The 12,147-nt window shown below is 45.0% G+C and overlaps 1 protein-coding gene across 6 annotated transcripts in view; it reads left to right on the top strand.

Annotated features, from left to right (window-relative positions):
- ABLIM2 (actin binding LIM protein family member 2) overlaps positions 1 to 12,147 on the top strand; it is a 193,937-nt gene that overhangs the window by 96,515 nt on the left and 85,275 nt on the right. For 5 of the 6 annotated variants that reach the window (XM_040419155.1, XM_040419154.1, XM_040419152.1 and 2 more), the window contains exon 10: positions 11,411 to 11,557. The exons of the other annotated variant lie outside the window; for it this stretch is intronic. In XM_040419155.1, the coding sequence (XP_040275089.1) occupies positions 11,411 to 11,557 (147 nt within the window). The remainder of the gene's footprint in view (positions 1 to 11,410; positions 11,558 to 12,147) is intronic. 6 annotated transcript variants of the gene reach the window in all.

Below are 12,147 nucleotides of genomic sequence, written 5' to 3'. Positions count from 1 at the left end.
GAAGTAGTCGGTGTACAGCTTGAATAACAGTGTCAATTTGGTGTGGCCTCAAAATAACTCCACACACCGCCATCAATGTCTAAACCGCTGGCAACAAAAGTGAGTACACCCCTAAGTAAAAATGGCCAAATTGTGCCCAATTAGTTGGTTTCCCTCCCCGGTGTCATGTGACTTATTAGTGTTACGAGGTCCCAGGTGTGAATAGGGAGCAGGTCTGTTAGATTTGGTGTTATCGCTCTCTCACACTCACTCATTCTGGTCACTGGAAGCTCAGCATGGCTCCTCACGGCAAAGAACTCTCTGAGGATCTGAAAAAAATAATTGTTGCTCTACATTAAGATGGCCGAGGCTATAAGAAGATCGCCAAAACCCTGAAACTGAGCTGCAGCACGGTGGCCAAGACCATACAGCGGTTTAATAAGACAGGTTTGACTCAGAACAGGCCTCATCATGATGGACCAAAGAAGTTGAGTGCACGTGCTCGGCGTCCTATCCAGAGGTTGTATGAGTGCTGCCAGCATTGCTGCAGAGGTTACAGGGGTGGGGGGCCAGCCTGTCAGTGCTCAGACCATACGCCGCACATTGGTCTGCATGGCTGTAGTCCTAGAAGGAAACCTCTTCTAAAGATGATACACAAGAAAGCCGGCAAACAGTTTGCTAAAGACAAGCAGACTAAGGACATGGACTACTGGAACCGTCCTGTGCTCTGATGAGACCAAGATAAACTTATTTGGTTCAGTTGGTGTCAAGCTTGTGTGGCGGTAACCAGATGAGGAAAGACAAGGGTGACCTGCCTACAGTAAACCATGGTGGTGGGAGTGTCATGGCTTGGGGCTGCATTAGTGCTGCCGGCTGTGGGGAGCTACAGTTCATTGAGGGAACCATGAATGCCAACATGTACTGTGACCAGGGCCGACGTTATGGGGGGAGGGTCAAACAGGGCAATTGCTCAGGGCCCCCCTCTCTAAATGGGGCCCCCACTGAGCTGCCCAGATGGATGTGGAAGAGAGCTGGTGGCTCCCACTCACTGTAGCCCGGCTCCACAGCAGTCTTCTGCACACCGGCTCCTGCACTGGGAATGTAATGGCCTCCTATAGCCTGCTCCCGAGGTGTACTGGTGAGTTCAGAATGTCCCCCTCCAATGACCTGACATATGTGCTCCGGCCCCTCTCTCCTCTCTGTGCTGCAATCAATGACGAGGGCTGCTTGTTAGCTGATGTGCCCTAATAGGTGGAGCCGGACAGTCCAGACCCCGGACTAACAGGCGGGGAGGCAGCCTGCAGCCTGCAGAGATATACAGGACCTGTCCTCTGCATCCAACACATCCCCCCCCCCCCCCCCCCCGCCTCCTTGGAGCTGTTGTTTTTTAACTATTTGCTGCCTGGAACACAGTTATCTAAATATAATATAATGTAATCTCCTATCTATCTTCTATCTATCTATCTATCTATCTATCTCATATCTCCTATCTATCTAATTTCTATCTATCCTGTATCTATCTATCTATCTATCTATCTATCTATCTCCTATCTATCTAATATCTATCTATCTATCTATCTCATATCTCTATCTATCTATCTATCTATCTATCTATTTGTCTCATATCTATCTATCTAGAAAAGAAAATGCCACACTGCTACCAAAAGTTGTTGAATGTGATGTTTCAGTCCTCTTACCTTTTCTCAAGCATTATAAAAATACTGCTAAGGCTAGTTTCACACTAGCATCAGGCTTTTCCGGCGGGGACTTTTAGTCCGGCAGCCTCCCGCCGTGCGCTGCCGCCGAAACTCCGCCCCTGCCCCCATTATAGTCAATGGGGACGGAGCGGCAGTCCGAAGGGACGCGTGAACTAGCGGCAGGACGGATCTGACAGGCTGTTCACCCGCCGGAACAGTCTGCCGGAGGTCCGTGCCGCTAGTGTGAAAATACCTTTAGAGGACTAAAACGTCACATTGGTGATTAAAGAACACGACCTTTGAACAACTTTTGTGAGCAGCGTGGATTTTTTTTTCTATTTCCTTGGATGCTGAATCACTCCCACAGCCGCTGGCACAGCGTCATTCACCTTGCTCCTGCTGTGCCGCTTGTGTTTTATTTTTTTGGGATATCTCATATCTATCTATCTCATATTTATCTATCTATCTATCATCTATCTATCTATCTATCTATCTATCTATCTATCTATCTATCTATCTATCTATCTATCTATCTATCTATCTATCTATCTATCTAAAGTTATGGAAGAAAGGCAGCATTTTGACTTCAGTGAAACAAGTGGATTCCTTTATTCACCCAACACTCAATGCCATAAAGTATAAATAAAGAAATCCACTGTTTTTCATTTTTACTTGAAATTTTATTTTTTTTCAGATTTCTTTCTATTTGTTATTTACTTTTTTACTTTGAGTGCAGAGAACACATTATGTACATGTCCCTGCTGTCTCTATATACAGAGCACTGGTAACAGTGACTATTTTCAGGTGTTTTCTGGTTATTTAACAGGGCAAGACCTCATGCACACAGCTGTTGGGTGCACCATGCATCACAGATGCGGACCTATTCACTTGAATGGGTCCGCAATTCCGGAGATGCGGAATGAAGTCACAGAACGGAACACCGGAAGCACTACGGAGTGCTTCCATGGTGTTTCTTTCCGTTGTTCCGCACCGCAAATAAATATCACATGTCATATTTATTTCCAGTGCGGACAGACCACAAACTCATTCAAGTTGAATGAGTCCGGCCCGCTGCACGGATGTTGCCCGTGCATTGGGGACCGCAATTGCGGTCCCCAATGCAGGGAACAGCCGCTCAACAGCCGTGTGCATGCGGCCTAAAGTAGGTCTCCTGGCCAAACTTGCTAAGGGAAGCACACTTAGGGCTCATGCACACAAACGTATCCCAGCCGTTCCGTGCATTGGGGACCGCAGTTTGCAGTCCCCAATGCACGGGCACCATGCGGTTGCCGCAGACGGAAACAGACTCATTTAACTTGAATGGGTCCGTAATCCGTCCGCACACTCCATAGTGCTTCCATGGGGTTCCATGCCTCCGTTCCACACTGCTTCTTCTGGATTGCGGACGCATTCAAGTCCGTGATATGATGATCAACCTTAGGCCTCATGCACACGGCCGTTGCCCGGCCGTGGCCATATTGCGGCCCGCATACAGCAGGTCCACAATCCGGAAGATGCGGTGCAGAACGGAAGCATGGGTCTCAACCCCACGGAAGTACTACGGAGTGGTTCCGTGGTGTTTCCATCCGTGCCTCCGCACCGCAAATAAATAGAACATGTTCTATTATTTTTACAGTTGGACGGATCACGGACCGATTTAATTTGAATGGGTCTCGATCCATCCCGGTGGCCGCACGGATGTTGCCCGCAAATTGCGGTCCCCAATGCACCCAACGGCCGCGTGCATAAGGCCTTAGGCTGAGTTCACACTTCAGTTATTTCCATCAATCATTGTGAGCCAAAACCAGGTGTATGTCAAAAACACGGAACAGGAGGAAATCTTTCCAGTATACCTTATCTCTGAGTAGGCTTCACTACTGGTTTGGGCTCACAATAACTGATGGAAATAACTGACCAAATAACTGAAGTGTGAACTGGGCCTTACCTGCCTCCTGACACTGGCTCTCGGCTCCGGTGCTCTCCGAACTCTGCTCAGGTCTCTGGATGTCATCATCCATTTTGACGCTGCCTGCAACCAATCGTGGACTGTGGCGGTGACTTCACCCCTTGCGTCAAGTGAATAAATGTGACTGTTGATACATTACTTCAGAGTTTGGGGCCCCGCTTTTATTTCCGCCTAGGGCCACCTTTTGTCTAAAACCGGCACTGACTGTGATATACTGAAGCAGAGCAGAATCCCCTCCTTCAGAAACTGGGCCGCAGGGCAGTATTCCAACATGATAATGACCCCAAACACACCTCCAAGACGACCACTGCCTTGCTAAAGAAACTGAGGGTAAAGGTGCTGGACTTGGCCAAGCATGTCTCCAGACCTAAACACTATTGAGCATCTGTGGGGCATCCTCAAACGGAAGGTGGAGGAGAGCAAGGTCTCTAACATCCACCAGCTCTGTCATGGAGGAGTGGAAGAGGATTGCAGTGGCAACCTGTGAAGGTCTAGAGAACTCCATGCCCAAGAAAGCTAAGGCACTGCTGGCTGTATTACACAGCTGACACCCACCTGTAGTGGCTGGGATCAGAGATTAATTCAGACCCCAGCTGTTTAACCTCTCAGATGCCGCAATGGCTCCCTGTGCCCTTCTTTCGACACCCTCACAATGCAGTTGCTACGGCATCAGGGCCTGCTGAAGATATCCGTCTCTCAGAACAGACATTTTCTCTCACTGACTGTCACCATAAACAATCAACTTCAATTTAAGGTACAAAATAAACCGGTATGGCAAACCAGGGCAAACTGGGCTCCTGCATAGGGGTGCTCGGTACAGGGGTCAGCACTGAAAGAGGTGGAGGGGATGAATATTTCCTGGATTTGTAGTTATTTGCTTCTCCATAAGAGATCATTCATTACACCTGTTCAGACTTCATTTTGCTTCTTTTTTTTTATTGCATTTTATATGAAAAATGACAGGAAAAAAACATAATTTTTTTTTTCAAAAGGGCAATGCTGCAAAAACTCAACATTTGATCGAAGCATTGGTGTAAAAAAAAACACCCAGTGTTAAGTCAGGCCCCCAAAACAACACCCCCTTTTTATTTATCTAAACCTGTCCAGTATTTTCTATTGGGGCAAAATCACCATTCACAGCAGTGCAGAGGTATTGCTATGAATAGTACAAGCAGTCTAACGACTGCAGGTTCAAGAGGACAAAAAAAAATATGTTAAAATCAAAGTTTTTTAAAAATATAAAAAAAAACTAAAATATAGTAATAAAGTTATCCAAAAAAAACCCTGTTCTTATGTAAAAAAAATAAATAAAAAAAGACAAACAACTGGTATTGCTGTACCTGAAAATGTCTTAAATTTAAAAAGAAAAATAAGTTAAGAATTAAAAAATTAAAATATAATGTTATTTATCACATGTGGTGAATGCTATTGTTAGCGCTAAAATCTGTTAGGGTAATTTTTCAAGCATGTCTAAGGGTCACTCCTGGAGTAAAACCTAAAGGGGTTGTCCCACGAAAAATATTCTACAATTTTCAAACCAGCCCCTGGTTATTCAATAAAATGTATTCAATAAAATAGTTATTCAATAAAATGTATCTGTTTAGCGCCACCTGCTGTTTGTATTTTTTCTTATTTCTTTGTCCTGCTCACTAAGAAGGCCGCACATGCTCAGTTTCATCCTTCAGCTGGCTCCGGAGCTGTGATAGGGAGAGCTGAGACACGCCTCCTGAGCTGTGATAGGGAGAGCTGAGACACGCCCCCTAAACTGCAGCAGAAAAGACACTCCCCTTGAGCCGTCAGCTTGATATAAATCTAGCAGAGCAATGAATGGGGAGATCTCTGGATCCATGTGAGGCACAGGGCTGGTTCTAGCTTTGTTAGAAAGAGATTGTCATGTGTTATATCAGGGGTACTCAAGTACTTTTGGTAAAGGTCCACATACCTGAGTCTGCTGTAGGATGAAAGTCTGAGCTGCAAAACAAAAAAATATATATAAAAAGGGGCAACACCATTGGCATGTAGCGTTGCTTTATTATTATTATTTTTTTTTTACAATAATCCACACCTCCAAGCCCACCTTATCTCCTTTCTGCTGACCAAACAGTAAGAATGTCCTTTCAGTGCCCCCTAACAATAATGATGCCTCTTTAATGCCCCTCAGACAGTATCATATCCCTTTAGTGCTCCACAGAGTATGATACCCCTGAATGCACCCTCACAGCAGGGTGATCCCTTGGTGCCCCCACACATTATGATGCTCCTTAGTGCCCCTGACACATTGTGATGCCTCCTTAGTTCCTCCCCACAGAGTAGTAATGCCCTATCTGTGCCCTTTCACAGTTGTAATGCCCTCTTTGTGCCCCCTTCATAGTAATAATCCCCATTGTGCCCCCTTCATAGTTATAATCCCCATTGTGTCCCCTTTATAGTAATAATCCCCATTGTGCCTCCTTCATATTAATAATCCCCATTATGCTTCCTTCACAGTAATAATGCCCCTTTATAGTAGTAATGCCCATTGTACCCCCTTCACAGTAATAATGCCCATTGTGCCTCTTAATAGTAGTAATGACCATTGTGCCCCCTTCACAGTAATAATGTCCTCTGTACCCTCTCCATAGTAGAAATCCTCATTGTGCCCCTTAATAGTAGTAATGCCCATTGTGCCCCTTCACAGTAATAATGCCCTGTGTGCCCCCTTCATGGTAGTAATGCCCTCTGTGCTCTTTGCCCCCTCCATAGTAGAAATGCCCATTGTGCCCCCTCCATAGTAGAAATGCCCATTGGGCCCCCTTTACATTAGCAATGATCTCTGTGCCCCCTCCAGAGTAGAAATGCCCATTGTGCCCCTTCACATTAGAAATGCCCATTGTGCCCCTTTAATAGTAGTAATGCCCTCTGTGCTAGTAATGCCCATTGTGCCCCCTTCACAGTAGTAATGCCCTCTGTGCACTGTGCCCCCTCCATAGTAGTAATGACCATTGTGCCCCCTCTATAGTAGAAATGCCCATTGTGCCCCCTTCACATTAGCAATCCTCTCTGTGCCCACTTCAGAGTAGAAATTCCCATTGTGCCCCCTTCAGTGTAGAAATGCCCATTGTGCCCCCTTCATAGTAGAAATGCCCATTGTGCCCCTTGCATAGTAGAAATGCCCATTGTACCTACTCCATAGTAGAAATGCCCATTGTGCCCCCTCCATAGTAGAAATGCCCATTGTGCCCCCTTCACATTAGCAATGCCCATTGTGCCCCCTCCAGAGTAGAAATGCCCATTGTACTCCCTCCATACTAGAAATGCCCATTGTGCCCCCTCCATAGTAGAAATGCCCATTGTGCCCCCTTCACATTAGCAATCCTCTCTGTGCCCACTTCAGAGTAGAAATTCCCATTGTGCCCCTTCAGTGTAGAAATGCCCATTGTGCCCCCTTCATAGTAGAAATGCCCATTGTGCCCCTTGCATAGTAGAAATGCCCATTCTACCCACTCCATAGTAGAAATGCCCATTGTGCCCCCTCCATAGTAGAAATGCCCATTGTGCCCCCTTCACATTAGCAATGCCCATTGTGCCCCCTCCAGAGTAGAAATGCCCATTGTACTCCCTCCATACTAGAAATGCCCATTGTGCCCCCTCCATAGCAGAAATGCCCATTGTGCCCCCTCCAGAGTAGAAATGCCCATTGTGCCCCCTCCAGAGTAGAAATGCCCATTGTGCCCCTTCAAATTAGCAATGCCCATTGTGCCCGCTCCAGAGTAGAAATGTCCATTGTGCCCCCTTCACATTTGCAATGCCCATTGTGCCCCCTCCAGAGTACAAATGCCCATTGAGCCCCCTCCAGAGTACAAATGCCCATTGTGCCCCCTCCAGAGTACAAAGGCCCATTGTGCCCCCTCCAGAGTACAAATGCCCATTGCCACTCTGTGTTAAAAAAACTAACAAAAAACACACAGTAACTACTCATCTTGTCCCGTTCCTGAAGCTCACAGTCCTCTCTCCCCTGCAGGCACAGATCGAGCTGCAGCACTGTGTGGGTGGAGCTTATGCAGATTTCTAGTCTGCAGGCTCCGCCCACACCGGCCGGCAGCACGATCTGTGCCTGCAGGCTGAATGGTGGAGCAGGGAGAAGTCTTCCTGCCTCACCATTCAGAGCGCCGCCGGCCTGAAGGAAGGGAGGAGCGCGAGGAGCTGAGCGGTGAGTGACAGGACAGAAGCTCCCTGCGCTCCAGCAATGAGCGCTTCCATCCTTAGCACGCCACTGTGCAGGGGTCCGGACAGCTGGCAAGTGGCAACCATGGTCCGGATTCGGACCGCGGTCTGTCAGTTGAGTACCCCTGTGCTATATGATGTCTGATTTTCATTTTTTAGATTAGTCATGGGGTAACCCCTTTAAAAAGGCTTATGCCATGATGGATGTAAAAATGACAATCAGACATCATATAGCACATGACAATCTCTTTCTAACAAAGCTAGAACCAGCCCTGTACCTCACATGGATCCAGAGATCTCCCCATTCATTGCTCTGCTGGATTTATATCAAGCTAGCAGCTCAAAGGGGAGGGTGTCCTTTCTGCTGCAGCTCTCTCCCTGTAACTAACACAGCTTCAAACAGAATGTGTGTTGGCAGTTGAAGATTTATTTAAACTGAGCACGTTCGACCTGAGACGGACAAAAAATAAGGAAAAGAACAAACAGCAGGTGGCGCTATACAGATACATTTTATTGACGAGCTCACTGGCTATACAAAATTTTTAATTACATGCAATTACAAAAGTATTCAGATCCAGGGGCTGGTTTGAAGAATTTAAGTATGTTTTGTGACACAACCCTTTTAAGTTAAGTATATTATGGCCAGAGAGCAATGATAAATTCAAGTTGAATTTCACAAGAGCTGTGGGGATTATCCCTCCTAACTCCATGACAATTCCTGGGTGGTTACTGTACAGTGTAGTATGACGTTATAGCAATCATTTTCGTAGTAAAATGAAAAATAAATGAATGAATATATTACTGATAAACAGCTCACATCAACGCATGTCTGGAAAAGTATGGGAATATCCAGAACAGTGGCGTACATGGAGAAGTAAGGGCCCCATAGCAAGGATCACACCAGGCCCCCCACACAGGACAGAAGGGTTTCCGCCTAAACCCTTTTCAATGACCCTTGGGCCATTTTCTCCACTGCTTCATTTGCTAAAAGTTGTTTCTCTAGAGGGTAGAGTCCTGACCAAGTTTTCACCTCCAGTAGAAGAGGAGATGATCCCAACCAAGACTAGGTCCCCCCTTGCCCTGGGCCCCATAGCAGTCGCATGGTCTGCCACTATGGTAGTTACACCCCTGATCCAGAATTAAGATAAAAATGGACACATATTGGACGTAGTAATTGCCTTGTAGACACATTGACAACAGATGCATATACTGGTCATAGTGCCGATACATCTGGCAGCCTTCTTAGCACATTTCTAAAAATATAGATAATTACGATGTAGGGAGGACAGTTTGTTATCTGCCATAAACCTTGAAAACCTTGCAATGAAGTAGGGAGTCATTTATTTTTATCTCTAATCTTGCACCTGCATGCCATCCGAATGTGTTACTTATATTAAACCTCTTCAGTCAATGAAATATATTTTTTGTTAAACACACATAAATGAATAAATGAAACCAGACAAAATGGAGAAAGGCAAATGGCAGATAAAGACGGCTTTAAAAACATAAAAGAAAAACAATGGCAGAACTCCTTTTTTTTTTTTTGTTTGTTTGTTTTTTGGTCACCTCATCTTCCCCCTTTAAAAATAGAATAAAAATGATGAAACAGTTGCATGTTTCCCAAAATGATACCAATAAAAACGACAGAAGAACTGCAAAGCTACAAAAAATAAGCCCCGACACAAGCTCTGTTGAGGGAAAAATAAAAAAGTTATTGGTTCAGGATATGGTGACATAACACATTTATTTTACATGTAGCCATGTTGAATTTCAGTGCCTGATAAGCCGCCACCACAGGTGTCTCCTCTGTACCCACTGAAAGTACATACCTGCTTGGCCATACTAAGGCTGTATGTGTATGGGGGGGGGGGGGGGGGGTCAGGAGAAATAGTATGGCAGGATGAGCTCAATGTTTAAGCCTACTCTTATTTACAGCAGTATTCCCGTTAGTCTTTACAGAGTCAGTTTTATGTTAAATGGGTTTTCTGGAACTTAAAGGGGTTGAGCCACCATTAAAGCGTAACTAAACTTTTATTCATGTTTGTCCCAAATTCCCTAAAAATAATTTTTCTAATATACTTTATTTATTGATTTTGACTTTTTACAAAAAAATATTTCCACCTTAAGCCCTGATTTCAAGCGCGTTTTAAATTCACTATTTTGGCACACCGCTAACTTCTCAGCAGTGTACGAAGTCTATACGTTATGAATGGGGCCGGGCATGAGCACACATTGCTGCTCTTGCCTGTGCCCCCTGAGGTTGGCTAAATGCTGGCATAGCACATGGGTACCCTGTACCAGGATTAGCTGAGCGGAGCAGGCTCCTGCCTGTGCCTGCTCCGCTAAGCTAAGAGCTGACATGCAGGACTTTTAGCTCAGTGAAGCAGGCACAGGCAGGAGCCTCTCCGCTCAGCCAATCCTGGCACAGCACATGGGTACAGGGTACCCATGTGCTAAGACAGCATTTAGTAAATCTACGAGGGGCACAGGCAGGAGCAGCAATGTGTGCTCCGTTCTCTGCGGCCCCATTGATACAATGCAGAGTCCGTACTCCGTACACCGCTGGGAAGTCATTGATGTGCCAGAATAGTGAATTTAAATCAGGGCTTTAGGTGGAAATTTCTTTAGTAAAAAGTCAAAATCAATAAATAAAGTAAAATAAAAAAAATATTTTAGGGCATTTTGGACATAAAAAAAAAAAAAATGAAATAAAAGTTTTTGATATAACTTAAAATGTAGTTTTTTTACTTTCTGTCGTGATATTCTCTTTACTTCTTTATAATGGCATCCTCTGGTGTTTAATCTGTATAGTAATTTTCACGTCCACCTACTGGGATGGTCGCACATGCTCAGTTCCATCCTTCAACTGCCACCAGTCATATTTGCTGTTGGAAGCCGTGACAGTTACAGGGAGAGGGATGCAGCAGAGCTACAGGCCTCCAGATCTGTGATAGAGAGAAGCAACACAAAGAACATGCCCCATAAGCTGTGATAGGGAGATAACTGCAGCAGTAAGGACACATCCATTGAGCTGTGATAGGGAAAAAGCTGCAGCAGAAAGGGCACACATCCTGCCAGCCTGAAGAGAATTTTGCAGAGTAATAGCACCATGAACGGGGGGAAGGGTTTAGGTGGATCCATGTGAGGTATAAGACATATATTTACATCAGTCATATATAACCCCTTTAATCATTGATGACCTATTACCCTGGACCTCAGTGGTCTCCTTCATTGTTTATAGAGGCACAGCCTTATATATGTCACTGTGCCTATGTAAACAAGGGAGGGGAGGCAGCACAGGCAGAAAAGCTGGGCTATCGGATGTTATATCCCCACCTCTAAAATATTAATGGCCCATTGTAATGATAGGTCAACAATATTTCAGTCCCACAAAACCCCTTTAATGATTGGCATTTCCAAGGACTGCCATCTTCCATCTAATAGATCAATGTTCTCCACCCCTGTTCTTTACTCCCTTCAAATGATCACCTCTGTTTCACAGTTTTTTCCTGCTCTGTTTTCCTCCTTACCTGTCTTTCATCTCTTTCTTTCCTTTCTTCCTTAGGCAAAACTTGGAGACGAGATCATTGACTACAAGGATTTGGCGGCTCTTCCTAAAGATAAAGCCATCTATAACATTGACCGTCCCGATATGATTTCCTATTCTCCATACATCAGTTACTCAACAGACGACAGGCATAGTTACGGGGAGGTACTGGAACTGGATTATTTACTCTATGGCATAAGTAATGGATGATAGAGTTGTCAAAGTGTTTTTGCCAATTTGTAGTCTTTAAATGTTTCAGATCATCCAACTAATTATAATGTAAGATAAAAACACAAGAAAACACAAAATGATCATTCCATTTATCGAAGGTAAAGAATTATTCAAAACCCATATCACCGATATGAAAAAGTAATTGCCCCACCTAAACCTAATCACGGTTGTGCAAAGCCTGGTAGCAATGACTACAGCTACTGTACATTTTATGGGTTTTGAGCTTGAACTGGTCGTTTAGGGTCCTGCCACACTGCCATATCATCTCAATGTGATCAAAGTCAGGACCTTGATGAGGCCACTCCAAAATCTTAATTCTGTTTCTTTTGAGCCATTCAGAGGTGGACCTACTTGTGTGCTTCGGCTCATGTTCCTGCTGCATAACCCTACCAGGGATGGACTGGGACAATAAAGTGGCCCTGGACTTCAGCCAGACCGGCCCACTTTATTTTTCCCAAACACACTCAAAAAAAAACATAAGTAAAACTTATGGGGGGGGGTCTGTGGATGACACTTATGGGGGG

The sequence above is a fragment of the Bufo bufo genome, chromosome 2 (genome assembly GCF_905171765.1).
Source record: "Bufo bufo chromosome 2, aBufBuf1.1, whole genome shotgun sequence".
Lineage (NCBI taxonomy): Eukaryota > Metazoa > Chordata > Amphibia > Anura > Bufonidae > Bufo > Bufo bufo.
Note: the sequence above shows the minus strand (reverse complement) of the source record. Positions and strands in the feature narration are given on the sequence as shown.